At 36.8% G+C, this 26938-nt stretch overlaps 1 protein-coding gene across 2 annotated transcripts; it reads left to right on the top strand.

Annotated features, from left to right (window-relative positions):
* Nucleotides 1-1263: 1263 nt before the first annotated feature.
* On the top strand, nt 1264-26161 carry LOC144977621 (nucleolar protein 9-like). Of its 2 annotated transcripts, XR_013646357.1 has the most exons (14): nt 1267-1873; nt 4630-4895; nt 6527-6695; nt 8441-8560; nt 8959-9127; nt 10784-10976; nt 13412-13540; nt 13889-14053; nt 15342-15569; nt 15939-16049; nt 16987-17134; nt 19266-19312; nt 25632-25840; nt 26063-26161. XR_013646357.1 is itself a non-coding variant. In XM_078923019.1 (13 exons), the coding sequence occupies exons 1-13, from the start codon at nt 1414-1416 to the stop codon at nt 25779-25781; spliced, it is 2355 nt and encodes a 784-aa protein (XP_078779145.1). In that variant the 5' UTR covers nt 1264-1413; the 3' UTR covers nt 25782-26161. The 2 variants fall into 2 exon arrangements, 1 of the variants encoding a protein (XP_078779145.1); XM_078923019.1 differs by having other exon boundaries at nt 1264-1873; nt 25632-26161.
* Nucleotides 26162-26938: the final 777 nt, after the last annotated feature.

The following is a 26938-nucleotide window of genomic DNA, read 5'->3' as shown; positions in this document are numbered from 1 at the left end:
CACTGGGTGGCTGCGAATCGGCTTCGGCCGAGGAGCTGCCTTACAGCAAGTGCGCTTCATCAGTGGGCACTTTCCACCTGTCCCACATGTACCCGATGTGGGCAAGAACCCGAAACGGCAGAGCATCTAGTTGAACGGTGTGTTGTGACGATGCTACCGGGCGGGTTCGCGACGGTACACGAATGCGGACCGGACTTTGCTGATTGGGTCGATCGTCATAACATAGTAGTGTGAGAACCATAAGAGGCTGCTGCCCCCTCTGGCCCCCACTTACAGAAAAAAGATTTATTACCAAGGGATGATCTAGTTCTTGGTCTTCAGCCGACATTAGCGGCCATGTTGGATTAAAATTTTGACATAAATCCAAGAGGTACACTGGAGCTTGATTATATTTAAAGATTTATGACTAGTAATTTTTTAAAAAACAATCCTCTTCACTAACTGGCAACTAGTGGAGATTATATAGAACTTCTTTTGTAGGGTCAGTAGATTTTTAAATCAGTTTTGGGGCTCTGCTTTGAATGGTTTGCAAACGTATAAATTTGAACGGCACGCCTAAAAGCAATGTTTACAATTGTCACATCTGCTGGTTACCAAAGCATGAACGATCAGTTGTTTTATGCTCTCATCAAGAAGATGTCGACTTTTACAAATATTTCTTAAGCGATAAAAGCGAGCTTGGCAGGTTTTTATTATATGGAAGTGTCTAGGGATTTTGGTCTCCCTTGCCAAAATTGGTCAATTTGACTAGGGAAACCAAAGAAAAAAAAACAAAAAAACCCCAGCAAAAACCAACAAAAACTGGTCTCCTCAACATGATAATAGTACAAGAAACAAAAACAAAAAAAAAGAACAGCAACAAAAACAAACAGCTAACAATAAATAGATAGAAGAAAAAACTCGCCTCTTTAGGGGGGGGGGGGGGGGGGGTCAAAATCTTGGTCTCCTTAGCCAAAATCGACCAATGGTTAGAATTTTTGTCTCCCTAGCCTCTGCCTTATTTTATATGATTCTGCATTATCATTTCTTATATCTATCTAGTTGAAATTTGCTCTTTATTCAAACATTCTCATGTCTCCGACTTCCTCTTTTCGGATTCAATGTTTGTACATAGGATTTTGATATTTTGAGTTTTGAATTTTGACCATCTTCTCTTTTTTTTCTCAAATTAAAACTTGATCCAACTTATGACAGGTACCTTTTATGAGAGGGTGACATTGCCACTTATCAAAATACTAGAAACACTTTTCATTTTCTTATTTCCGGCGAGGCGAATAATCGAAATCGAAAATAGAAACCAAAACATAAACAACCGAGGACAACGTGTGTTTGAAATAGTTGGTAGCTATTAATATTTATAGATACAGTGCATGTTTTACAAGAAAGATATCATGTAATCACGAAAATTAGAGAATGGGGAAACATTTTACGTTCGGTGACAGTGATAATGCCACTTTAAAGGGCAATAGGGACGGAGATGTGAAGAACAGAGGGGATGGACACGCAAGTTTCAGGATAGACAGACGTGGTGGTGATGGTGAAAACTTTAGTTTTGGTTCTGGGAACAGAGGTAGAGGAAGAGGAGATGGAAACCCAAGGGGTAGAGGAGGTGAAAGTTTCAGGAGTAGAGGTCGTGGAAATTTCAGAGGAAGAGGAGGTGGACATTTTAGTAGAGGGAGAGGACGAGGAGGTGGAAAATTCGAAAGCAGAGGCAGAGGGGGTGGACGTTTTTCGAAGAATTTTGACCGAAACGACAATTCGTTTGAGGAGAAACCGAAGCTGGGCATCTTGTCAGATGAAATGATGGCCTACTATAGACAAGTGTCGGCAACAGTTGAGGCAGGATTTGACGACGAGGACCCAGACGTAAAGAGTAAGGCAACATTTATTTGTACTTATACTTATACTAGATACTCATATGTCATACTCATTATATATAAAGTGGTGCACATTCATTTACTGATTAATTATAATTTCGGAAAGACTTTCACCATACCGTGAAAATAGTCTACCAAGCTATCACCCGTATGTATCTGCCAATCAGAAGCACTATGACTATGACTATGACTATTGACTATGATTATCCATTGAGTTCCTACCACTACCACAACTACCCACTGAGTCCTTACCACCAGTGTTATTATTATTGTCCACCGAGTCCTTACCACCAGCGACATAGTACATTGCTCTTTTATTTCGATAGCACTTTTACTAGGGAGTTTAATAGAAATTCTAAATGTAACTCACACACTTGGAACCAATGTCATATGAAAGAGCTGGCAACACAGATTACAAAACAGTTTGAATTTTGTTTCTATCTTGATTAGAAATGTAGTTACGGCAGTTCAAAGTCTGAAATTTCAGACCGATTTTTACCCCAAAATTACCATTGCAAAGTTGTGACCGAAAACGCGTGATGTTAATAAAAAATGGTTAAAACAGTCAATATGGAACTCATATATATATCATATATTGTATACCAAAATGTTCGTCTTATCGAGGACAATGCATTTACATTAATAAAGAGGAAGATAAACATTTCAAATTAACACATTATTACATAATATGACGCAAATGTTACATAATCAAAAACTCTGCTAGACGTAAGAAAGAATTTGCTCTATCACTTTTGGATTTATCCCCAATATCTCACTGAAACAATTGCAAATAATTACCCTCTTTTAATTAATACATAGAGAATAAAAAAGGGTTTGAGAGTATTTAAATGGAAAGATATAAACATGTTGTGTAATGACATGAGTTTATTTTTACCTATGGCAATTTAATTGCATATAAGTAAAATGGTAGATTGAAGAAGTTCAAATAAATTGAAACAGATTCCCTATTATAATTAGAAGGAAAGTTCTGGCTTTTAATACTTTAAAAAATTCTGCTGAACCACTTTGGGTTTATTGCTATTACATCATTTGAACTGACAATTAATATAATTTTATCCCCCCCCCCCTCCCTTCTCTCTCAATGTATGGGGGTGTCAAAACTAATAGAACTTCTTACCATAATAATTATTAAGGCTAAGGCCTTTAAAATATGGATACAAATGATAAACATATCTAAACATATGGGAAAGAAACTTGATGACTTGATGGCAAAGTAAAATGAAATTAAATTAAAGCAATTGGTATTTTTAAAATATCGATATTATTAATATCGGATTTCACAAAGAGAAGAAATATACGAACTTTTAAAACAAAAACTATAAAATGCCTATAAATAAAGTTGGAAAGTATGTATTCAAAATAAAAACATAGTAAATAATAGTAATGAAAATATTATGTACTAAATTTAACATAATACATAACTAAATTAAAAATATCGATATGAATATTGATATCGCCCGGCAGTCATGATGAGAAGATAATGTAAACAAGGCATTTCGGCGCAGAGTTAAAAGGTGTCTGCGCATTGATATAGAGCCCTGAAATTTGGCATGAATAAAGTTTAGATGTTATTCTAAAAACAAGCGTTTAAATTTTAAAAACACACGCGGTAAATAAAAAAATAAATGCATTTGAAAATTGCCAAATTTTAACTTCATATAACTTCTGGAATTATTAATGGATTTTTCCTTAATTGGCACCATTTAAAAGGAAATTGAAAGACGAAAATAATGATACCAAAATATCTGCGATATTCCTCTTTATCACGTAGTTATGCATCTTTAATTGAACCCCCCAAAACGCGAACGGCAATTTCCAGTCACAACTTTCCTATGGGCGAGTTGGGTCAAAATTTGACTGCCACTGCTGCTGCTCACTAAACTGCCTACTTTTACTACGTTTTGTCGTTGTATTCCCTTTTGGTGAATGAAAAGTGAATTTTCACCGGCACAATTTGTGAACATAAATTTAATAGAAAGGAGAGGGGAGGGGGATGCACAAAATTTCTGAAAAAAATACGTCTAAGAAATTTCAACATTTCTATTTCTGAGTTATTTGACGGTGTTTTATATGAAGTGCTGCATCATAGCTTGTTAAAATAGCCTACCAAGATATTATCACTGTACGGTGACAATCGCCTACCACACTTATCACCGTACAGTGAAAATAGCAGCTTCCTTATAATTTTCATCCATAAGTTCATGAGTGTGGATTGCATCAATTTTAATTTTTTTTTTTTTTGTTAAATGTGAATGTTAAATTCTTTTCATATCTTGAATTTCATCAAAGTCCTACCAAAACTCAAAGGGTTGCAAGCGGTTATTACACAGTCCATTTACATTTAACAATTCACAGACACTAAGCAGAGATTAATTACAGCTTCATGGGCCTTATGGCGCTGAAGGACTGTGGTCTAGCGGTATGACACTCGCTTTCGGATCGGAAGGTCCTGAGTTCGAGCCTTGCTCGGCACATAGTTGAGTCCTTGGAAAAGACTCTTCACTCACATTCTCTCAGAGTACTCAGGTGTAAAATGAGTACCTGGCCGTCAACAGCGTTGTCTCTGTCAGAAAAAATTGTAACATCGCCAAACATGCGTCATGTCTCATTCTACATGCTACATGTTGCTGTTAGTCAGGGACCCCTTGTAAAGCTCTTTGAGCACATTTAGTGGAGACTGCGCTATATAAAAGCTCTAAATTTTTTTCCCTTTATTTGCCTCTTTCCTCAGAAAACTTTCTTGACAATGTATATCTTGCTGTTAAAGACGAAGGAGTGAAAGCGTCTCAGAACCAGACAGTCAGCCATATCCTGGAAGGTTTGCTACCTCACAGTCAGCCTGTACATCTGCGTATTCTGTTTTGTGAATTCTGCAACCACCTGTCGACTGTTTCTTTCGACAGATTTGCCAGCCATGTTTTCCAGTCCCTTATACAATATATCCCTGACATGTACGATGACGACCAGTTGGACGAGGAGGAAAAAAAATCTTTTAAGGTTCATAGAATTACATTTAAGATTAGTTGATTCATTGATGACTGGGTGGGGTTCCTGACCTCCCATATTGGGGCAGGGAGGTACATACTGTGTCTTCTATCCCCCTATGTCTGTCTGTTTTCCAACATGCTTTCTGTCTTTGTCTTGGAATGAGATTACTTGTCCTGGCTGGGAGGGAAACAGTCAAATGTATAGTTAGTTTTGGGAGATGATATTTTTTTCCCTTGTAAATCATCTTTCTGTTATGCGTTGTATTATGTTTTGTTTATATATTATATATGATTTGTAAGCATTTGAGTGTATTCTTCTTAGTGGGGACCTGTGCTTGTGTCTGGATGAGACTTTTAGCTGATCTCAAACTAAGTACACTGATAGTGTGCTCTTGGAATCTACATCTGTTCTCTATTTGAACCAGTTCCCCTTTGTCTGCCTTATTCTTCGATGCTTTAATTGTAATTCTAGAACTTTTTACTTTTCCATTTTCTTCCTTTTTACTGGTGCTGATATGACCTTAATGTGTTGCAAGCACTGTAAAACCCTTAAAAACAAAACAAACAAACACAAATGATTCATTGATGCTTATCAAACAAGACTGCCAACTATAATAAAATATAAAGTTGCTTATAACACATTGTATTCTTTAGTAAGCCATTTCATTAAAATTATGATTAATTGCATTAAAATTCATTGACATTAATTTGCATCACTTTTTAATTCAGGTATTGCATTTGAACCATTCATAGTTTAAATAAAACATTGTTAAAGCAATAAATGAATATGCATATTAATATGGTGCCGTTCCACATTCACCCCGTCTCAGTTTACTTCACTTATCATTGAGTTCCTGGCAAAAAAACAAAAATGGTATCAAATTACTCTGTCATATTATTTGTTGTTTTTTTTTTTGCGAGTTGCCTTTTTTAGTAGCACTCACATTGTATTCATCACTGCGCGGCCGGGTACTGATTCACATCATAGTTGAGTGGTGTTAGTTAATATCTTAACCCAAGGACACAATACTGTTGCCAGAATATTGAGATAGTGATAGGTATTATTGCTATGTGGTCTTGTGGTATGACACTCTTTTTCGAATCGGAAAGTCTTGGGTTTGAGTTACACTCAGCGCATAGTCGAGTCCTGGGAAAAAGGCTCTTTACTCACATTCTCTCACTGTACCTCAGTGTAAAATTAGTACCTGGCCATTAACAGCATTGTCTCTGCCAGGGAAAAAAAAATTGTAATATCGCCTAATAGTCACCATATCTTGTTCTACATGTTGCTGTTGGTCTGCTACCCTTTGTAAAGCAACTTGAGCACATTTAGTGGATATTACGCTCTGTAAAAGCTCAATTTTTTAAAAAAATTGTGTTTTTTATAATGGTCACCCATCTGGTCACTGACCCCTCAATATCACTTGTTTTAGATACTAGATGAGATAGAAAATACTGATTAAATCTATTACATGATGCAAGTCTGAAATAAGAATGCATATATTTTCTCTCCCCATCCTATTTTGACATGTCCCATCTCCTCTCCATACATTCAAAACAGCTCCTTCTCAATCCTCTCCTTATCCACAATAGAACTGATATAATATGTATATGTTTATCCTGCCTTGACTCGTTTACCAGACTGTTATTGAAAAACTTTGTGAGTTTTCCCTGTCGGAAATGAAACAGTTCCTGACTGACACCTACGGTAGCCACGTGTTACGGTCATTCCTGGAAGTTTTGGGAGGCGTGCAGGTGAAGGAAGAGGTCATTCGCAGTCAAAGTTCACGAACTAAAAGGAAAGACTTTGGTATGTCACCTCTTTTTTCTTGGTTTGAAAAGCTAGGTCAAATGGTAATCTAAGAAAAAAAAAATTTTATAAATTTAAAATGTTTGTAAATATACAGTATCTATTTTTTCTCTTTTTCGACTGGTAACAAATTCTTGGTAATCCGAACGTGCATATTCCATCAGTGCTGATGGTTTTCTTCCGATCTGCGGAAATCCGCGATGTTGGAGTCAGAGGAGGAACTTTCTCTTTTAAAGAAATTACATTTCCTCCAGTCATACTCGCAGTGAGAAAGTTGATGTGTGGTGGAACAATAAATATGTGCAATTTCCCCACTCTCCGGAGGTTTACTAGATTATCAATGATTTGTTTATCATCTCAATTTCTAAAAAAATGGGGGTTAGTGCAGTAAAGATAGGCAATCAAAATCTTCCTCCTTTTTCATTTTATGTTGCCATCAGCAATGTTCCATAATATGATTGAATGGAAGAGAGCAGATTTGAATTTACTTTGCACATGATTTGCTTGTCATTAACTCGACAGGCTGAGACTTTGTCATGTTCAAAGTTTGTAATTATTGTCACCAGAAGAATGTGACACAGTTTCTGGGTGGGGTTCCTGACCTCCCATAGTGGGCAGGGGGGTACATACTGTGTCTTCTATCCCCTTATATCTGTTTTCCAACATGCTTTCTGTCTTTGTCTTGGAATGAGATTACTTGGTTTTGGCCTGGTCCTAGCCGGATGCCCTGGCTGAGAAGGAAACAGTTGAATGTATAGTTAGTTTTGGGAGATTATATTTTTTTCATTGCTCTGTTATGCACTGTATTATGCTTTCTTTATATTAAAAATGATTTGTAAAACATTTGAGTCTGTTCCTCTTCGCGGGGACCTGTGCTTGTGTCTGGATGAGACTTTTAGTGATCTCAAACTAAGTACTTTGATAGAGTGCTTTTGGTATCTACACCTGTTTCTTATTTGAACCAATTCCCCTTTGTCTTCCTTTTTCTTGGATGCTTTATTGTAATTCTAGAACTTTTTACTATCACATTTCTTCCTTTTTACTGGCGCTGATATGACCTTAATGTGTTGCAAGCGCCGTAAAACCCTTAAAAACAAAAACAAAAAAAACAATGTGACACAGTTTCTATTTGAACTGTAATCTTACCACTTTATGACTAGGGGTGGTCAGCCCCAGGGGAGGCGACATCATACCCGACCCAACAGAAAGAACACCTCGCTTTCTCTGCAATAGCCGAAAATGCTGGGTCACCTCCAACCGCATTTTGACAGAACATGGCAGAACCGCAGCTAACATGCATAGATGGAATCTGAGAGAATCAGATGCATGCCGTCATTGCCAAGGAGGCCCTGAGACAATGGACCACATCGTCATCCACTGCCCAGTGACAAGCCTATCAGGATGCTACGAGACAGCCTATAAGGCAGGAAAGGAATTTGAAGAATGGATTAAAAGATTCAAAATAGAGGTGTAGCCATTCGATACTACTACTAGGAGTGGTAATTATAAATGGCAGGCAACTTTAGCACTTGTGTTAAATATGTGTTATTTTGCGTATATATTTGTTTTCTCGTTTTTAGTCAGTCGGTATGCTTAAATGAAAACATGTCCAAACCTAAATAGAAGAGCCCTTTGACTTTGAGTTTTGCTATTTTTTAAATTGTATCATTATGCTTTCTGAATTTTTGTTGGGGATGAATTTATTAGGCTACAAATGTGTTAATGCAAAACCCAATCCGTTTCAGATTCCAAAAAGAATTTACAGCTGAGAAAAAATGCCAAGTTGAGTCCGGAGTTAAGCTCTGACTTCCAGTCAGAATTTGATGCTATTAAAAGTGAAGTTGTTACTATCCTCAGCGATGAAGGTAAAAATTATTGTTTACACTTTAAGCTTGATGCCCAAGGATTGGGAATTTATCTCGTTATGAAGTTTTCAATGTCCGTTGCTTTTATTTGTTCTTGACATCATCTTTTATTGCTTACTTGATATTTTGATGCTCAACATTGCACTATCACTTTAAGAATGAAATGTCAATTTTTCAAGGACAGGTTTATTTTGCAAGCTAAGTTTTCATCCATTCCTTTTATTATTTATTTTCAATCTCACTTTTAATTAGTTTTTTTCTCCATGTTTAATTACATCTAATTGTTTTAGATACATAACTCTTTAGTTCAGTGATTCTGTTGGCAGTAGAGCACATTAAATGGATATTGCCCGTCATAAAATCTTATGTTTTTTTTCATGTTTATTTTTTTACTTCAGCTACGGATCATTTGACAGACCCCAACTTCTGCCTTGTGCTCCAAACAATAATTTTCATCTTGCACAAATCTAACACGACAGAATTTGAACAAATTGCCCAGATGCTGATGGAAAAGGCTAACCCGACCTTGATAAATACAGCGGTTGATGCTGGAGACACTTCTAAAAAGTGAGCACTCTCTTTGATAGAGATTTGTATCTCACTTTGATTTCATTTGCTGCTACTGCATTTCTTTGTGAATTTTTGGTGTTGTACTATGACTCTCATCCTCTGTCCTGTACTATGTCCCTGTTTGAGTCCTGTTTGTGTGCAGTGTAAAGTTTTGAGTCGTTAGAGAAAGTTCTATACTCCCATTTTCTCACCTCTGATCAAATGTTAAATTAGTACTTAGTTGATTTTAACATTGTCTGCGTGGACAAAAAAAAAGCAATTATAATTGTAATAGTGCATTACGGAACCTACATGTTATGCGCTGCTGTTGGTTTGTGGTCCCTTGCAAAGAATATTTAGGGGATATTGCACTCTATAACAGTCGATTTTTAAAATTATTTTTTGTTTTTTTTTTGTTTCTTTTCTTTTTACTAGATTTTTTTTTTTTCTGCTTAAGATTAAGTATGGGAAAACTTATATGAAGTCTAGCATATCCAATGCATGAAGCAGGCATACTTTTAAGGTAGCCAAATGGGACCCAGCTCAGAGTATATGTATATTGTAAGCAAGAGTTTGTTATAAAAGAGAATATTATGTTAATTGCAATATACTAGTATACAAAGTGCAGAAAGGTCGGTTATTTTATGTATTTGGGTTGACAAATTTTAGCAAAAGCAAATTTCAGATGTACCATTTAATTTTTTGCTCTTGCTCGTCTTAAATTTTGCTGTGGCTTAATACTCGTATAAAATTTGATTATTCATTACTATTCTACATGTGTACTTAAAAGCAAAGAAGTGATTTACTTTTAAAGAAGGATACAAAAAGCTTCGGTCTTGATGCAGTAACCTTTTTTTTAACCTTTTTTTTCCCTACTCTTAAAATTTTGACATTTTGCTTAGAAAATGTAAACTGTTTTATTTGTTGCCAATAGCACGTCTAAAATTGTGTATACATTTTAAAAAAAGAATAAATGGTGACTAGCAAACCAAATTTAGAACTTGTAGAATTGTGAGAATGAGCAGTTCGACCAATTTGTACAAATGGAATTAAATTTCAGCTACGTTGAATACAGCAGGGCTTAGTTATGTTTATACAATGAACATGATTAATCTAGATGTTTTTTTAGATAAATCTAGATTAATCATGTTCATTATATATCATTTTTTATTTTTGTTGAATTTGATTTTGATACAAGAATTATTTTAACGACAGGTATTTCTATTTAGTGATTGTTAAAAGTTCATCCCGTTATGGTTTTTTAAAGTCTTTCCCTGACTTACAGGAATTATAGGTTGACAGTCCTGCCTACAGGATCTTAAAGTGACAAGTGTGTAAAAAAAAAAAAAATGGTTACAATTTCTGATGAAGGTTTTTATCTTGCAATTCAAATTTTTCTTTCAATGAAAATACAGATTTTATGTTTGCAGAGTTAGTTTGTAGTGATATAATCAAGATCTTGTTTGCTCTGGGATCTTGGGGTCTGTCAATCGACCTCTAATCTGGAAGATTCTGAAGCGCCTCGAGCATGTTTAGTGGATATTGCTCTATAGAAACGCTCAAGATTTTTTTGTTTTTTTGCTTTTTTTTTATTGTGAATATCAAAGAGCTCAGAACAGAAGACCGTCTCAACCTCTATTTTTTTTTTTTTAATGATTTTTTCAAAACTGACAGTTTGCCAGCCATCGTCCAAGACAGTGTGGGTTCCTACTTGATAGAGTTGCTCATCAGTCTAGCCTCCGAGTCTGAGATCCCAAAGTTGTTCAATAGAATATTCAAAGGGAGACTGTCAGATTATGCTCTCCACCCTGTCGCCAATTACATTCTTCAGAGACTCTGTATTGGCCTCGCTAACAACCAGAAATGTGTGAGTTTTCCTTTCTCTATTTTGTCATGATAATGGAGATGATTATTCTGGTTATAAAATATAATTAAATTAAATAAAATAAAATTCCCTTTATTCATCCCATAGGGGAAATTTGTCTCTAGGGTCTATTCCAAGGGAAGATTGGAATAACCCAGGCGTCAGCCGCAGTACAATGCCGCAAACTGAGCTAGGACGGGGTGATTTGCTCAAGGCCACACATAGCAGTGGCGGGTGATCGAACTCGGTACCTTTCGGGTACGAAGCAAAGACCGTACCGCTGAGCCACGCTGTCCCTAAATGATATTATGATATTATTATTATTGATAATATAATATTAGAGTAGGTTCGTCGTAAAATCTTCAACAACAATAATATTTTTAAAAGAACTGTTAGATGGGAAAATACCATTACCAGACATGCCATCTGGTGCATACATTTATAGAATCTCAGACGGGAAATACTTTTTGACTAATTGGATCTAAGGGATGTTGACTTTACACTAAAAAATCAGTATCTGCTTATAAGCACGGTCCAGTTATATGCATGCTCTGCCTGATTCCTGAGGGCCCAGCCTATAAACAGAGACCACTGTAATGGTAAGAAGAAAAAGAGGGGGGAGGAGGAGGATATAATTAAGTGGTAAAGCGAAGAAGTAAATGATCTGAATTTTGCATAATATTAGTAAGAATCCAGAGTAAAATTATTGCCAGTCTGCAATTTGACAATCAAGTTCACATCGATTGCTACACTTGATAAAGATCTGAACAAGTGTGTATGAAAGGTGCCAGTGTGTATGAAAGGTGCCAGTGTGTATGAAAGGTGCCAGTGTGTATGAAAGGTGCCAGTGTGTATGAAAGGTGCCAGTGTGTATGAAAGGTGTCAGACAAAGCAAGAAAGAAAAGTAGTAGAAAAAAAACATCCCAAAAAATCAGTTTACCTCGACTGGGGAGGCAGACTGATTTTTTGGATGTTTTTTTTTCTTCTATTTTTCTTTCTTGCTTTGTCTAACACCCTTTCATACACACTTGTTCAGATCTTTATCGTATACTGGTACCTGCTCATTAATTTTGTAATTTGCTACACTTGGCTTGTAGTGCAGATTTGTGATCTTGTTATATGTCACTCGACCTCTGATTGGCATTGAGCTGTCAGTAGCGCAAAGTTGAGTCATTGGAGCCACTATATAATAATAATAATATATCTTTATTGTCCCCAAAAAAGTGGCAATTTGTCATTTGGTTACACATTTATAACAATACAATATTGACATAGACACACTCACACAAGATGCACACTAGTAACATAGTAGTTATCTTAAAAAAAAAAATAAAAAATATGTATGTATATATGTATGTATATATATATATATACTCCGAACCTGTCCAAAGTATGCAACCACAAGAGAGGATTTTTGGCTTGGTACCACACCTCTGCAGACTAAACTGTATGGATCCCTGACAGAGCAGAGGAAGACAACGGTATTCTTTCACCAACTAGTCTAGACGTTCAAACATGTCTTCCCTTGGAATAGACCCTAGAGACAAATTTTTCATATGGGATGAATAAAGGGAATTTGATTTTTTATTTATTATTTTTTATTCAGAATCTTTTCAGGTAGTTTAGCCTTTAAAATTCACCATTGCTAACTGTCTATACATTATATATCCACCTACAATTCTTTCTAGAAGTCAATATGAGGGGGAACGAAGGAGAAGAAGAGTCATTAGAAAAGGTCCCTTACTCACATTTTCAAATTGTGTTCAGGTGTAAAATGAGTGCCTGGCTGATAAAATCATTTTCTCTGTCTAGAAAAAATAATTGTAATAGTGCCTTATCCTACATGTTAAATGTTACTGTTGATTCAGGACCCCTTGTTAAGTGCTTTGAGCACAAGTAGTATATATTTTTTTAAAAGAGCACATTTTTATCTCAGATAAAGACAAAGCTGTTTGAAACTTGAATGTAAAAGTTTGAGAGAAAAATAAATTCCTCTATTGAACTATCATTTTCCTATATCGTTAATTTTAATTAAAGGCAATTAGAACTTTCACTCCCACATAAATGAACTTTATATTCCATATCTTAAATTTGATTATTTTATTTGTTGGCTGAGAAAGGGTTTTGACCATGAAATATTTCTTGCTTTGTATCAAGTAATTATATATATATATATATATATATATATATATATATATATATATATATATATATATATATATATATATATATATATATATATATATATATATATATATATATATATATATATATATATATTCAGTTTTGTTTCATCGATTGCTACAATAAACTAATGGTAGCTTGAACTGAATTACTGATTTGTTTGGTGCTGTGTAAACAGGGATTGACTTTGGTTTAATGTGTTATGGGCTCTGCGTAAGACTGGTTGACTTAGAGATAACCTCGTGATATTTCAGTTGACGGAGTTGGTGAAGGAGGTAACTCCGTTCATGGAAGACATCCTGGCCTGCAATCATATAGGAGTGATCACAAAGATGGCCGAGGCATGTCAAAGAAATCAGGCACTACAAAAAACACTCACACAGGTTTGTTTTAATTTTTTTTTCCCCTGCACGAATTTGAGTTAACCCTCTCCTTACCTGCTATTTTCAGAATTTTCCTTGAAACTTCACACCCACCCAATACTTAAAATAGATTTTTCTTATTCGAACAGAAGAGCAACAAGTACACTCTATACATAATATATTTTTTTTTTGCAATGTGATAGACTAATGTCCTATCCACATGGTAGTATACAATTTCTATTGCCGATTTTTCATTAGGGAAACTGGGGTCAAGTCTGGCTTCATGGGCCCAATGTCTGTGAAGGAATTTTCTTTAAGGTCATTTTATTTTATTAATGTGTTCATTTTGTTTTCTTTAATCTGTTTCAGGCAGTGATGAAGGCATTTCATTGTGATGACACAGAGGAAAAAAGGAAGAAGATAACACCCCTCGTTGCTTCTATGACAGTTTATGAGATCTTCTTTCCCTCAGAGACGCCAAAGGACAACGAAGAAGACAAAGAAGGAGAGGAAGAAAAAGAAGCTGCTCACAAAGTATGGGGACAAGATAATAAAAATTGAGCTTTATATAGCGCAATATCCACTAAATGTGCTCAAAGCGCTTTACAAGGGGTCCCTGATCAACAGCAACATTTAACATGTAGGACGGGACATGACGCCTGTTAGGCGATATTGTAATTTTTCGGACAAAGACAACGCTGTTAACGGCCAGGTACTCATTTTACACCTGAGTACGGTGAGAGAATGTGAGTAAAGAGCCTTTTCCAAGGAGTCAACTATGCGCCGAGCGCAAGGCTCGAACCCAGGTTATTTAGTTTTGCTGTTGACTTGGGACCTCTTGTAAAGTGGACATACACTCTATATAAAAATAAATTATGTTGTAGTTTCAGTAGTCGATGCTTGAAATTGTTATCTTAACTTCTCATCATATGAGTGTTTCAGATATTATGATTCAAATTTTTGTTGATTGCTATTTTTTTTTTCGCTCAAGGCTCATTCTAAAATCAATGCTCCCATAGTGATCATTCTTACAGATTAAGTTACTAAAAAGCACACCTTTTGGCGTGAGCTTAGCAGATCAAATTTAAATTCAAGGTTATCTCAGTTGCCTGTAAAAAATGTTTGTCTTAATAGTCAAAATAATATTGACTTCTGACACCTGACCAATAAAAACAAATTGCTGGCAAGGTCTCCATTTCTGACATCCACCCTGCAATGTGTATTTTTCGCAGGTGGTTTGGCACATTAATTGATGAAATGAAGTCACAACCTCATGCAATATTCTTTTGGAGAGGGACAATGTTGTTTTACACTTGAGGGACCTCTGAATTGAAAAAGAAAAAAATTTTTGACAGGATTTTAAAAAAGTGTGCATTGGCATTGTTTAGTGTAGACTATTTGAGTGTCAAGAGTGTTTTTAAATCAATTCTTGGACCTCTTTTCTTTGTCAGAGTGACCTAGACGCACTATTCATAACTCCACAGAAACAACTTTTAATATCTATTTAGGCTGTATTATAGTCTAGTGGTAAGACACTTGATTTGCTACCTGTAGGGATTAGATTTGAGTCTCACTTTTGGCTGCACACAGTTGGAACCTTGGATAAGGTTTTTGACTCACATTTTCTCACTGTTCTTGGGTGTAAAATGATTATCTGACAGGTGATGAAAAGAAGTTATTTACTGTCAGGCTGCATATCTCCTCCTGTATGTTCATTGTTGCAGTTAGCTTGGGACCTCTTGTAAAGTGCTTTGACCGCATTATGTGGAGGATATTGGGTTATATAAAAGCTTACATTCTTGTGTCATCTTCTTGTTTCCAGCCATCTCCACGACTGCTGAAGACCATCAGCATTCACGGATCATTATTACTACAACAGATGATCCAGTTTGACAATCCCAAGTATATTGTGACAGGTCTACTGGCTCTCACCTCAGCAGAGTTGTCCAATCTGGCATCTGACCAGTGTGGAAGTCACATTGTGGAGGCGTTCTTCAACAGCCCCTCTGTCTGGGACAAGCAGAAGGACGAGTTTGTCAGGAAGTTGAAGGTAAATAAATGTGTGCCGTCAACTATGATGACTTTGAACTAGAGGTGTCTAAATGAGTCGATAAAATGGAGAGAAAGATGAAGGGAGTAAATCTGACTCATAAATAAGGGAACAACAGAAAACGAACAACGTTTCGGCTACTTGAAAAAGGCCAAAAGCCGAAACATCGTTTGTTTTCTGTTGTTCCCTTATTTATGAGTCACATTTACTCCCTGTTATTTTTGATGATGTCTTTTAAGTTCTTTGTAATTTTCGTCATTTTTCCTGTAGACAGCATGCATTTCATACCAGAATACCTACTAAATTTAGTCAGGTACGAGTTTGTTAAGGTGTGACTTTACTGACAGTAACTCGTTTTTTAATCCCCAGGGTTTTTACATCAATATCGCCTGTAATAAAAATGGTTCTCGGTGCTTAGAGGGAATGTGGAAGGGTTGCGCCATCAAGAACAAAATACTCATTGCTGAGGAATTGTTGAAGGTAAATAACTGGCGTTTTAGGAACTTTATTTTTCAATCCATGATTTTGAATTTATCAATGTCTGTGATTTGTCAATAACGCGGCTGTTCCAATAAAGCATTGTTCCAAGTGCCGGCTTTGTATGTAGATACCGGCAGACCATCATTTGGAAGTTTGAAAATATGAACGATCAAGACATTCACAGAATTATGAACTATCATGTAATCATTCTTACAGATTAAGTTACTAAAGAGCACACCTTTTGTAATGAGCTTAGCAGATCAAATTTAAATTCCATATCAGTTGCCTGAAAAATATATTTTTTTTTCTTAATAGTTAGTCAAGATGATATTGACTTCTGATACCTGACCAAGAAAAACAAATTGCTGACAAGGTCTCCATTTCTGACATCTACCGAGCAATGTGTATTTGTGTGAGGTGATTTTGAACATTAATCGAAATGTCTTGTGACTGAGACTCGCTGCTAAGATATCAGACTTGCCAACCATAATGATTTCTCATACTTTGATAGGCTTTGAGGTCCAAAAGAATGGTAACATGGAAATGTTGGCCAAGATATGCTGAATGCAAAAAGGGGAGAAAAAAACAAACTTGAAAAATTGGAGGCTAATAAATATTGTCTCAACATAATTGTGAACTTGAGTAGTTGTATCAAGACAGATGACTGTCACAGATATTAAAAGTATTCTGTTCCCCTGTTAGTTTTCATAAGTTCAGCAAATGGTATGTTTGACATTTTGGATCATTGCATTTGTTGAGAATATGATTTTTTTTCCCCGAAAAAATATGAGAAATCAATCTAACTTTGGGGGAAAATATGGTAAATATTTTTGTATGGTTGAGGTAGGTTGGCAGGTCTGAGGTACATTGAGAATTAACAAGTTCAAACCCTTAATTAAGTTTTTAAAAAGTATTAACATTTTATTTCCTAATACAGAGTCGACAACGTATTGAGAGTGATAGATTTGGCAAGTTTCTTTGGTATAACTTTAACCTGTTGAAATTCGCTACGAGGCAGAAAGACTGGATCAACTATCAGTCTGGCATTAACAAGAAGGAGAAAATACTACAAGACATCTTAGAAGGTTAGTGCAATAAATCTATGAAAAGTGAGTGGAGCAGGCACTAATGTTGGTAACAACAAGAGATGAAGTGAGTAGAAAAATGCCAGAAGACAATAGAGAATTTTAAAAATGTTCGCGGCTGTGATGGGGGTTTGAACCAGCGACCTTATTGGTACAACTCCGCCTGGCCGGTGAAAGCGCATGGGTTCAAGAGTGCCGGCTACTGCCGGCCGATTGGGTTACCGAAAAGAACGTCGTCGGCTTTTTGCGATTTGGATTTGATTGATTGATTTTTTTTTTTGTTTAGGTCCTAACAATCGGGTCGGGTACGTCCATATGATTAAGCGAAACTTTTGAATCACGATGCTACTGTGACCCGGAAGTGATAGTTATATTATTAAATTTGAACCGGAAGTTGATTAGAGAAGAAATTAAAGTTGACCCAGACAAAAACACGGTCCGTGAATCTTGCAGGCTTTTTCAGCTTATATGTCTGGTCATAAGTAGACTTGCAGGCTTTTTGAGGTCCAGTTGCTTGCACCCATGAGAGCAGGATCGTGGATAGCTCATATGGTAGACTCACATGTTTAACAGACCCAGCTATCCAATCACTGCTGGGTGAGCAGGGGGGAGGGGTTCAGAAAAAGATAATTCCTAATCATCAGGAATAATAAACAAGTATGATAATATTTACAAACAGCAAGGGTTAGTAACTCCAACGAATGATAAAACTTTCTGCGGGTTTGTTAATCTGTATCTTATCACTCTTCACTGTCTCTTGCCCTTATTTCTTTTGTAAAAAAAGAAAACAAAACGGTTTTCTGGAAAGGAGGCTTGGTACATTACAGTAGAAAAGTGAGTGGAGCAGGCACTTATGTTGGTAACAACAAGATATGAAGTGAGTAGAAAAGTGCCAGAAGACAATAGAGAATAAAAAATTTTTTTCGCGGCGGTGGTGGGGTTTGAACCTGCGACCTTATTGGTACGACAACTCCGCCTGGCAGGTGAGAGCGTGGCTCTACCGTGTGAGCTATCCACGAACACAAAAATATTCGTTTCAAACCCAAAGTCATTTCTAGATCCCTCTCTCACCCACTTCTTGAGACCGCCGATTCGTTCACCACCATCGCGAAGTAATTTTGACCAGCAGTTAAGCTTAATAGCCAATATTCTCAACACAAACATATAACATAGAAACGATTGAGACATTGAGTATGCTCCGGTGTATGGGGTGAATTTTTAATTCAGAAAAGTGAGTGGAGCAGGCACTTATGTTGGTAACAACAAGATATGAAGTGAGTAGAAAAGTGCCAGAAGACAATAGAGAAAAAAATTTTTTATTCTCTATTGTCTTCTGGCACTTTTCTACTCACTTCATATCTTGTTGTTACCAACATAAGTGCCTGCTCCACTCACTTTTCTGAATTAAAAATTCACCCCATACACCGGAGCATACTCAATGTCTCAATCGTTTCTATGTTATATGTTTGTGTTGAGAATATTGGCTATTAAGCTTAACTGCTGGTCAAAATTACTTCGCGATGGTGGTGAACGAATCGGCGGTCTCAAGAAGTGGGTGAGAGAGGGATCTAGAAATGACTTTGGGTTTGAAACGAATATTTTTGTGTTCGTGGATAGCTCACACGGTAGAGCCACGCTCTCACCTGCCAGGCGGAGTTGTCGTACCAATAAGGTCGCAGGTTCAAACCCCACCACCGCCGCGGAAAAAAAATTTTTATTCTCTATTGTCTTCCGGCACTTTTCTACTCACTTCATATCTTGTACATTACAGTAGTGCTGTCTGCCTGAACATGAATAGACCAAGTTATCCTGTCATTGCCCATCAAAATAGACAGGGCTTTTCAAAAATAACGCTTCAATTATTATTGAAGAACAAGAAGGAGAGAGAGAGAGAGACTATTATTATTATCATCATTCTTCTTCTTCTTCTTCTTATTGTTATTATTTTTATTTTTTTATTATTATTATTATTTTATTATCATTACTATCAGTATTATTATCATCATTATTACCCTTATTTTGATTACTTTTTTCCCCTATTACAAGAGCTGTAACCTTACAATAATTGCCTATTTGGACAATAAAGATTATTATTATTATTACTTTTTATTTATTTTTTCTTCAATTTTAGGTGGGTCCAACAAGAAGAATAAGAGCAGGAAAAGAGGAGCAGAAGAGGTAAGAGTTATGCTCTTTTTAAGTAATAAATAACAATGTGAAATTGAATGTAAGCTTCAATTTTATTACAAAAACAGATCAAATGAATGTTTTGGGTTTCCCCTTTATCAACAAAACAAGATGAATGAAACACTACAGATTAATCATTCATCTGTAGTGTTTCATTCATCCTGTTTTGTTGATTATGGGGAAACCCGAAACGTTCATTTAATCTGTTTTGTATTAAAATTGAATCTTACATTCAATTTTACATTGTTATTTTTCGAGCTTTGAGCAGCAACATTTTCATTGCTCTTTTTACGGGATATTTGAAGAAAAATAAAAGTATGCCCTTCTCTGCAGCATCGTAAGATGCAGTCGCCAGCTATTCCATGAAAGAATTCAGATAATCCATCACACATCTGGTATCACCCGTGTCCAAAGTGAGCAAATTTGGGGTCAATAATATTCCCCAAGGAAATAGATGAAAGTGCTTGAACCTGGAACCTTCAGGGTCACAGTGCAATGCTTTAATCATTCTGAGGCAGTTAAATTGAGCTTTTATATAGCGCAATATCCACTTAACGTGCTGAAAATGCTTTACAAGATGTCCCTGGCCAACAGCAATTTTTAACATATTGGACTTGACATGACGCCTGTTAGGCGATATTACAATTTTTTCGGACAGAGACAACGCTGTTAATGGCCAGGTACTCATTTTACACCTAAGTACAGTGAGAGAATGTGAGTAAAGAGCCTTTTTCCAAGGACTTAACTATTCGCTGTACAAAGTGGGACTCAAAACCTGGACTTTATTGTTCAAAGGGTGTCGAGATAAAAAAAAAATGTTTAAAAACATTTATATTGAGTTCTGCTCTTATTGTGAATTCTTTACTTGTAAGAGAAAAGAATGCTCTGTCATTTGTAATTCGTATTTTTGTGGCTCTCCAATTTGTCAACAAAGCTGCCAAGAAGTTTCTAAATTCGTCAACTTTCTCCAGCGTCCTGTCTTTAATTTTGATGGATAGTAGGATGAGGATGTGCTAATTTTAGAATTTTGTCCTTGGTTCTTGTTAGTTTATAAACCCAGATGGCAGATATTAAGAATTAATATTTATTCCGTCTACTTTAATGCTGATAGGAGCCACTTGGAGGAAGCGCTGCGTCACGTGACCACTTTTTAGCGTTGCTTTAGCGTTGATCACTGGAGCCCACCAACTTCAATTTGATTTAAATTCTATATTATTATTATTCTATATTTTCAAACGGAATTGTGTTCAATTTATATGTTGTGAATTCATTCATCTGGATAGTGTATATATTCGTAAAACTTGTGCAATTTTAAACAATAGTTTAACACCTATTTATCGCCTGCCATCTCGGTCCCTTTGTTTACAAACAATGAACGCCATTTTTGGTTCCGAGTCAGTGATGGAGAAAGAAACAATCGAGAGTAGCCGAGCGGACGATAAGAAAGGGAAAGGAGGTGGTGAAGTGAAAGACGGGGCGAGCGAGAAGGAATGTGTTGGGAAAGGAAGTGTAAGAGGTGTGAAGGGGAAAGGTAAAGGAAAGAAAACGGAGGGGAGCAGTTACGGTGCTGGTAGTAGTAGCGTTGGTAGCAGTGAACTGGACTTTAATGAAATAAAAAGCAACTCAGTGTGTTGATGGGATTGGTGCCAGTGGTGAGCCAAATGAAGGAGGCCTTTGACCGTTTTAATGAAATGGAGGAGGAAGATGCTAATGTCAATATTGGCCTTTCGCGGCCAATATGTAATGATGACATTGAGTCTGATCTTTCGCGATCAGGCAGTAAAGATGTAAGTAATGCTGACCTTTCGCGGTCAGGCAGTAAAGATGTAGAATGTAATGCTGACCTTTCGCGGTCAGTTGATATGGTGCCAGGCAGTAGTAGAGATGCAGGGATGATGGAGCAGGCATTCTCATATTTCGAGAATGTGGTAGGCAGGACAGAAGTGAAAGGGAAGGTGCTGGCAGAGAATGTTTCAACTGGTGTTACACAGGTTTTATGTGACGGTCTGCCCAAGGATACGATTACTGCTCTCTCTGAAAAATATCCAGTGCCAACAAATTGGTGAAGGAGGCCTTTGACCGTTTTAATGAAATGGAGGAGGAAGATGCTAATGTCAATATTGGCCTTTCGCGGCCAATATGTAATGATGACATTGAGTCTGATCTTTCGCGATCAGGCAGTAAAGATGTAAGTAATGCTGACCTTTCGCGGTCAGGCAGTAAAGATGTAGAATGTAATGCTGACCTTTCGCGGTCAGTTGATATGGTGCCAGGCAGTAGTAGAGATGCAGGGATGATGGAGCAGGCATTCTCATATTTCGAGAATGTGGTAGGCAGGACAGAAGTGAAAGGGAAGGTGCTGGCAGAGAATGTTTCAACTGGTGTTACACAGGTTTTATGTGACGGTCTGCCCAAGGATACGATTACTGCTCTCTCTGAAAAATATCCAGTGCCAGCAAATTGCTCTAGACTAGAGGTTGTCCAATGCAATGAGGAGGTTTTTAAACAGATATCCCCTGCCTCTAGAATGAGGGACGCATCCTTGCAGAAAGTGCAGGTATCGCTTATGAAAGGCATTACTGCTGTTTGCAGGGCTATGGAGATGGTGAAAGGAGATAACAAAGAAGTACTGGAAAATATTTCGGATGGAGTCGCTTTGCTCACCAATGCCTCTCATAGTTTGGATATTTATAGAAGACAGTCACTTCGCAGTGAAATTAGAGATGACCTCAACGCTCTCTGTACCGCTTCCTATCCTGTTAGTGACAAGTTATTTGGGAGCAACATTAAAGATAAGATTAAAGACATGAACGATTCTATTCGAGTGGCAAAAACCACAAGGAGATTTTCCCCGTACCCGTCCCATGGCCAGAAAAGGTTTCCTTTTTTAGGCAAAGGTCAACCATGGAAAGGTCAAGGAGGGGGGACAAACACCTTTCGGGGGAATACAAGGACATGGAACAACCACAAACAACACCACAAGCAACACACATTCAAAAGGAGGAATTAAAGGATAAGGTAACCCATTTGCATGGGGGCAGAACTAAATTATTTATATCTACTTGGAAAATGTATACCTCTGATCCTTTTATTATTCAATGTATTTCTGGATGTGCAATTGATTTTTTGTCCCCTCCTGTTCAAATGAAACCAGCTCATACTATCCAATTTAAACAGGATGAAAAGTTAGCTTTACAGGAGATGATAATACAATATGAAAGGGATGGTGTTATCCAGAAATGTACACCGGAGGAGGGTGATTTTGTTAATAATGTTTTCCTTAGGGAGAAACGTGCTATACCCGGTGAGCAGGGGAAAAAGTATCGAATGATATTAAATGTAAAACATCTCAACTCCTTTGTGCGTTATCGCCATTTTAAGTATATAACTTTGATAGATATATTAAAGTTTCAGTTCAATCTTTTATTGAATTAGAATGGTGGAAGTCTGAAGGCGTCCACAGTAAGAAACGATTACATATAGATAACCCTTCTTTTGTGATGAGAACTGATGCTTCAGTCATGGCTATGGAGCAATTATGAATGATGTTGCCACACAGGGTATGTGGACGGAAGAAGAGCAGATGGATCACATCAACGTTCTAGAAATAAAGCAGTTTATTTAGGACTTCAATCTTTGTGCAAAGATATTTCCAATTGTCACATTCGGGTAGAAGTAGATAATATGACAGCTGTTTCTTACATTAATAACATGGGGGGAACCCATTCAGTTAAATGCAATGACATCACACGAGAGTTAATTTTATGGTGCAAAACCAGGGGAATATGGATTTCAGCATGTCATATTCCCGGAGTGGAAAATACCATTGCTGATGATTATAGTAGAAAATTATCTATTCATACTGAGTGGTCGCTTAATCGAGCAGAGTTCAATAAGCTTTGTGATCATTTTGGAAATCCAGAAATTGATCTTTTTGCTTCTAGAACCAATTTTCTTATTCCCAAATATATGTCGTTATATCCTGACCCATCTGCCTGTGCCATTAATGCCTTTTATCATTTATGGGCTGGATTTGTGTATTTATTCCCTCCATTCAATATGATCCCCAGGGCTCTACAAAAGATACAACAAGACAAAGTATCGCGAGCGTTGGTGATAGCACCAATTTGGCAAACACAGACTTGGTTCCCCTAACTTATGACTATGCTGATAGCGCCCCCGGTCCATCTAAAAGCCTCAAAACACCTATTGACATTGGCATCAGACAGGGCAGCTGTGCACCCTTTGTATCCAAAACTAAAGTTGATGGCTTGTCTCTTATCAGGGCAAAAATCCGGAAACAAGGAGTTTCCAAGCACGCCTTAAAAATAATTATGAAAAGTTGGCGTCGCAACACCCAAAAACAGTACAATAGTTACTTACTGAAATTTATCCAGTTTTGTGATGCTGATGGGGTGGACCCTATGAGTAAAAATGTTCAGACTACTATAGCTTTTTTGACAATATTATTTCAATCTGGATTGGGATACAGTGCCATCAATACAGCGAGGTCAGCAGTGTCAACATTGAACGAGACCGGTTCAGATCCGCTAGTGTGTAGATTTATGAAAGGTGTATTTCATTCTCGACCCACTCGTGCCCGTTACACTACTGTTTGGGACATATCTACTGTGTTAAATTATTTAAGATCACTTTCCCCTGCTCGTGATCTTAACCTTTTTATGTTAGGAGCCAAACTTCTTATGCTATGTGCTCTTGTTACGGGACATAGGTGCCAATCATTTCATGCCATGACTATTGAATCATCTTGTTTATCTATTCATGATAGCAAAGCTATATTCCATATTAGTAAATTGCTTAAACATAACTCGCCTTCTAATCCTCAAACAATTATTACACTCCATGCATTTAATGAGGACAGGCGGATTTGTGTTATGACATATCTACGAGCATACTTGAAACGGACTAGACCACTTCGATCTTCTAATAAATTGTTTATTAGCACCCTTAGCCCTCACTTAGGAGTCTCCAAGGATACACTGTCACGTTGGATTAGACTTATCCTAACCAAGTCAGGAGTGGATACTAACATATTTAAAGCACACAGCACACGATCAGCATCTTGTTCTTCAGCAGCTAAGGGTGTAGATATATGGCATGTACTTAATACGGCAGGATGGAAAAGGGAGTCTACCTTTGCTCGATTCTATAAAAAGCCCATTGAATCTCATTCGGAATCTTTTGCAAATTCAGTACTATCCTCAAAACCTGCCCTGCTTTGAAATCTCCAAGTGGCTCCTATCAGCATTAAAGTAGACGGAATAATTAAAAAATTATACGAGTCTTACCTTGGGAAGACGAAGTATGATGATAATTATTCCGTCTCTTAATGCTGAAGGAGTCAATTGCCCTTCCCTCCCTTGCCCTTACTATTAATATGATTATAATTCTATATTGAGTATTATTGTTGTTTTTCGGTGAAATTGTGCTATATATTACACATGTGTAACCTATCGCGGGATAAGTTCATAGAGTACTTAGTTTAGTTGTGTATTATCATTACTACACACTTGTTGTGGGCAGCTTTTTCGGAGTTAAATAGTGATCACGTGACGCAGCGCTTCCTCCAATTGACTCCTTCAGCATTAAGAGACGGAATAATTATCATCATACTTCGTCTTCCCAAGGTAAGACTCGTAAAATTTTTAATTATTGTTTTCAATGAACGATTGACCTAAATGATATACAATAACTAGCATTTACTGAATTCTAGCACGCTCTCATTAGAAGAAGCCAAAAAACATTCTAGAATCCAAGCGTGCCGAAATCTGATGCTCATGGGAGTTAATGACTGTGCGGCTATGTGGTCTAGTGGTATGACACTCGCTTTCAGATCGGAAGGTCCTGGGTTCGAGCCTCGCGCTCGGCACAGTTGAGTCCTTGGAAAAGGCTCTTTACTCACATTCTCTCACCGTACTCAGGTGTAAAATGAGTACCTTGTCGTTAACAGTGTTGTCTTTGTCAAAAAAAATTGTAATATCGCCTAACAGGCGTCATGTCCCGTCCTACATGTTAAATATTGCTGTTGACCAGGGACCCCTTGTAAAGCGCTTTGAGCATATTTAGTGGATATTGTGCTTTATAAAGCTCAAGTTTTAAAAAATAAATTTTTTAATGACTTATTATATAGACTAAATTTGGTCAGCCAGCTCCAGCGTGCTGTATTGCAGAGCATGCTGGAATTTGGTGTACTAGAATCTAGTGAACAATGAACTGCACATGCCCTATATTCAAACCAAAGCTCTTCATAATAACATGCTTTTCACTTTCACATTAATTTAATCTTCAGCCTATGACTGTTGCTGCGTCTGCAAAGCAGATAGATGAGAGCGGAGAAGCCACAACAGCAGTAGGAAAGAAAAGGAAAACGGACAAAATGGAGAGTCCTAATAAGCAGGAGAGGAAAAAACATAAGAAAAATAAAAAGGGAAAAATATAAAGGTTTGAGAGTGTGAGAGAGTGAGAGTTCAATTTTTTTTAATAAAAAAAAAAATTCATGTACCGTCAACCGGTGTTACTTAGGCCATCCGGGGTTACTTTGGCCACTTCGTAGAATAAAAAAGGTTGCTTTTAAAAAAATTAAATACATGAGTGTTTATTAGATCTATTGGGTTCTAATTATTTAAAAGATAAAAGCTACATGTAATTTATCTTTTAAAATAAGCAATCTTGTTTTCAGTAAGTGGCCTAAGTTACTTCGGGTGGCCTAAGTAGCTCCAGTTGACGGTATGCAAGAGTGTGCCAGTGACAAGGGTAGAAAATGTGGAGGAGCTGTATATTGTTATTATGATGAATAAATCATGCTTATTCTACAACTCACACCTTTGTAGTCAATTGTTATTGATGCAATCTTTATTTTTTTAAAATATAGTTATATCTACTGGGTGTCAAATCTGCTCCAAGCTGTTTGCGATGCGAAAAAGGTGAGATTTTGTTGTCATTTATAGTTATCAACAAATACCAGCATCGTTGTTTGTTACTTTTAAAATTTTGGCCTGAAAATGCTTAAATCATAATTTTATAGCTACCGTCAACTGGGGTGACTTTGCCTTAAGGGCTGACTGTGCCTCTGTATATTTGGACAAAATAGATTGCATTTAGATTTGTAACAGTTATTTCTTTTGATGAAAAATCAAGTCCCCTAATGAAGGAAAAAACAACAGCAAGCCTGAAAATACTCAAAATGCTCCAAATCGGTAGAGGCAAATTCACTCCAGTTGACGGTATCTAAGACGACCCAAACCTGAGACACTCAATATTCCTGCATTTAATGTTGACAGTAATCTCTACTCATTTTTCCCATATAATTTTCGCTCATGGAACAAAACATCTACTGGTATCAAATAACCAAACAAAATTGGAGCCTGAGACTATCGGGAAAGTGCCATAATATTTTCTTATTCCCTTGGATATACACATCAATGGTAATACATAGTTTGACTGAGTCCGTCTGTTTATTTGAAGAAAAAGACGAAATTTTTCCGCCAAAATGAAAATGACACCATGAAGGATGCACTCAAATGTTTATGAAGTACTTGCAATATTCAAATACTTACAACTAGAATAGTCCATAACAGAGAGATGATTTACAAAGAA

The sequence above is a fragment of the Berghia stephanieae genome, chromosome 7, assembly GCF_034508935.2.
Source record: "Berghia stephanieae isolate SIO BIC M18660-M18661 chromosome 7, UCSD_Bste_1.3, whole genome shotgun sequence".
NCBI lineage: Eukaryota > Metazoa > Mollusca > Gastropoda > Nudibranchia > Aeolidiidae > Berghia > Berghia stephanieae.
This window is presented reverse-complemented; position numbering and strand designations above follow the sequence as displayed.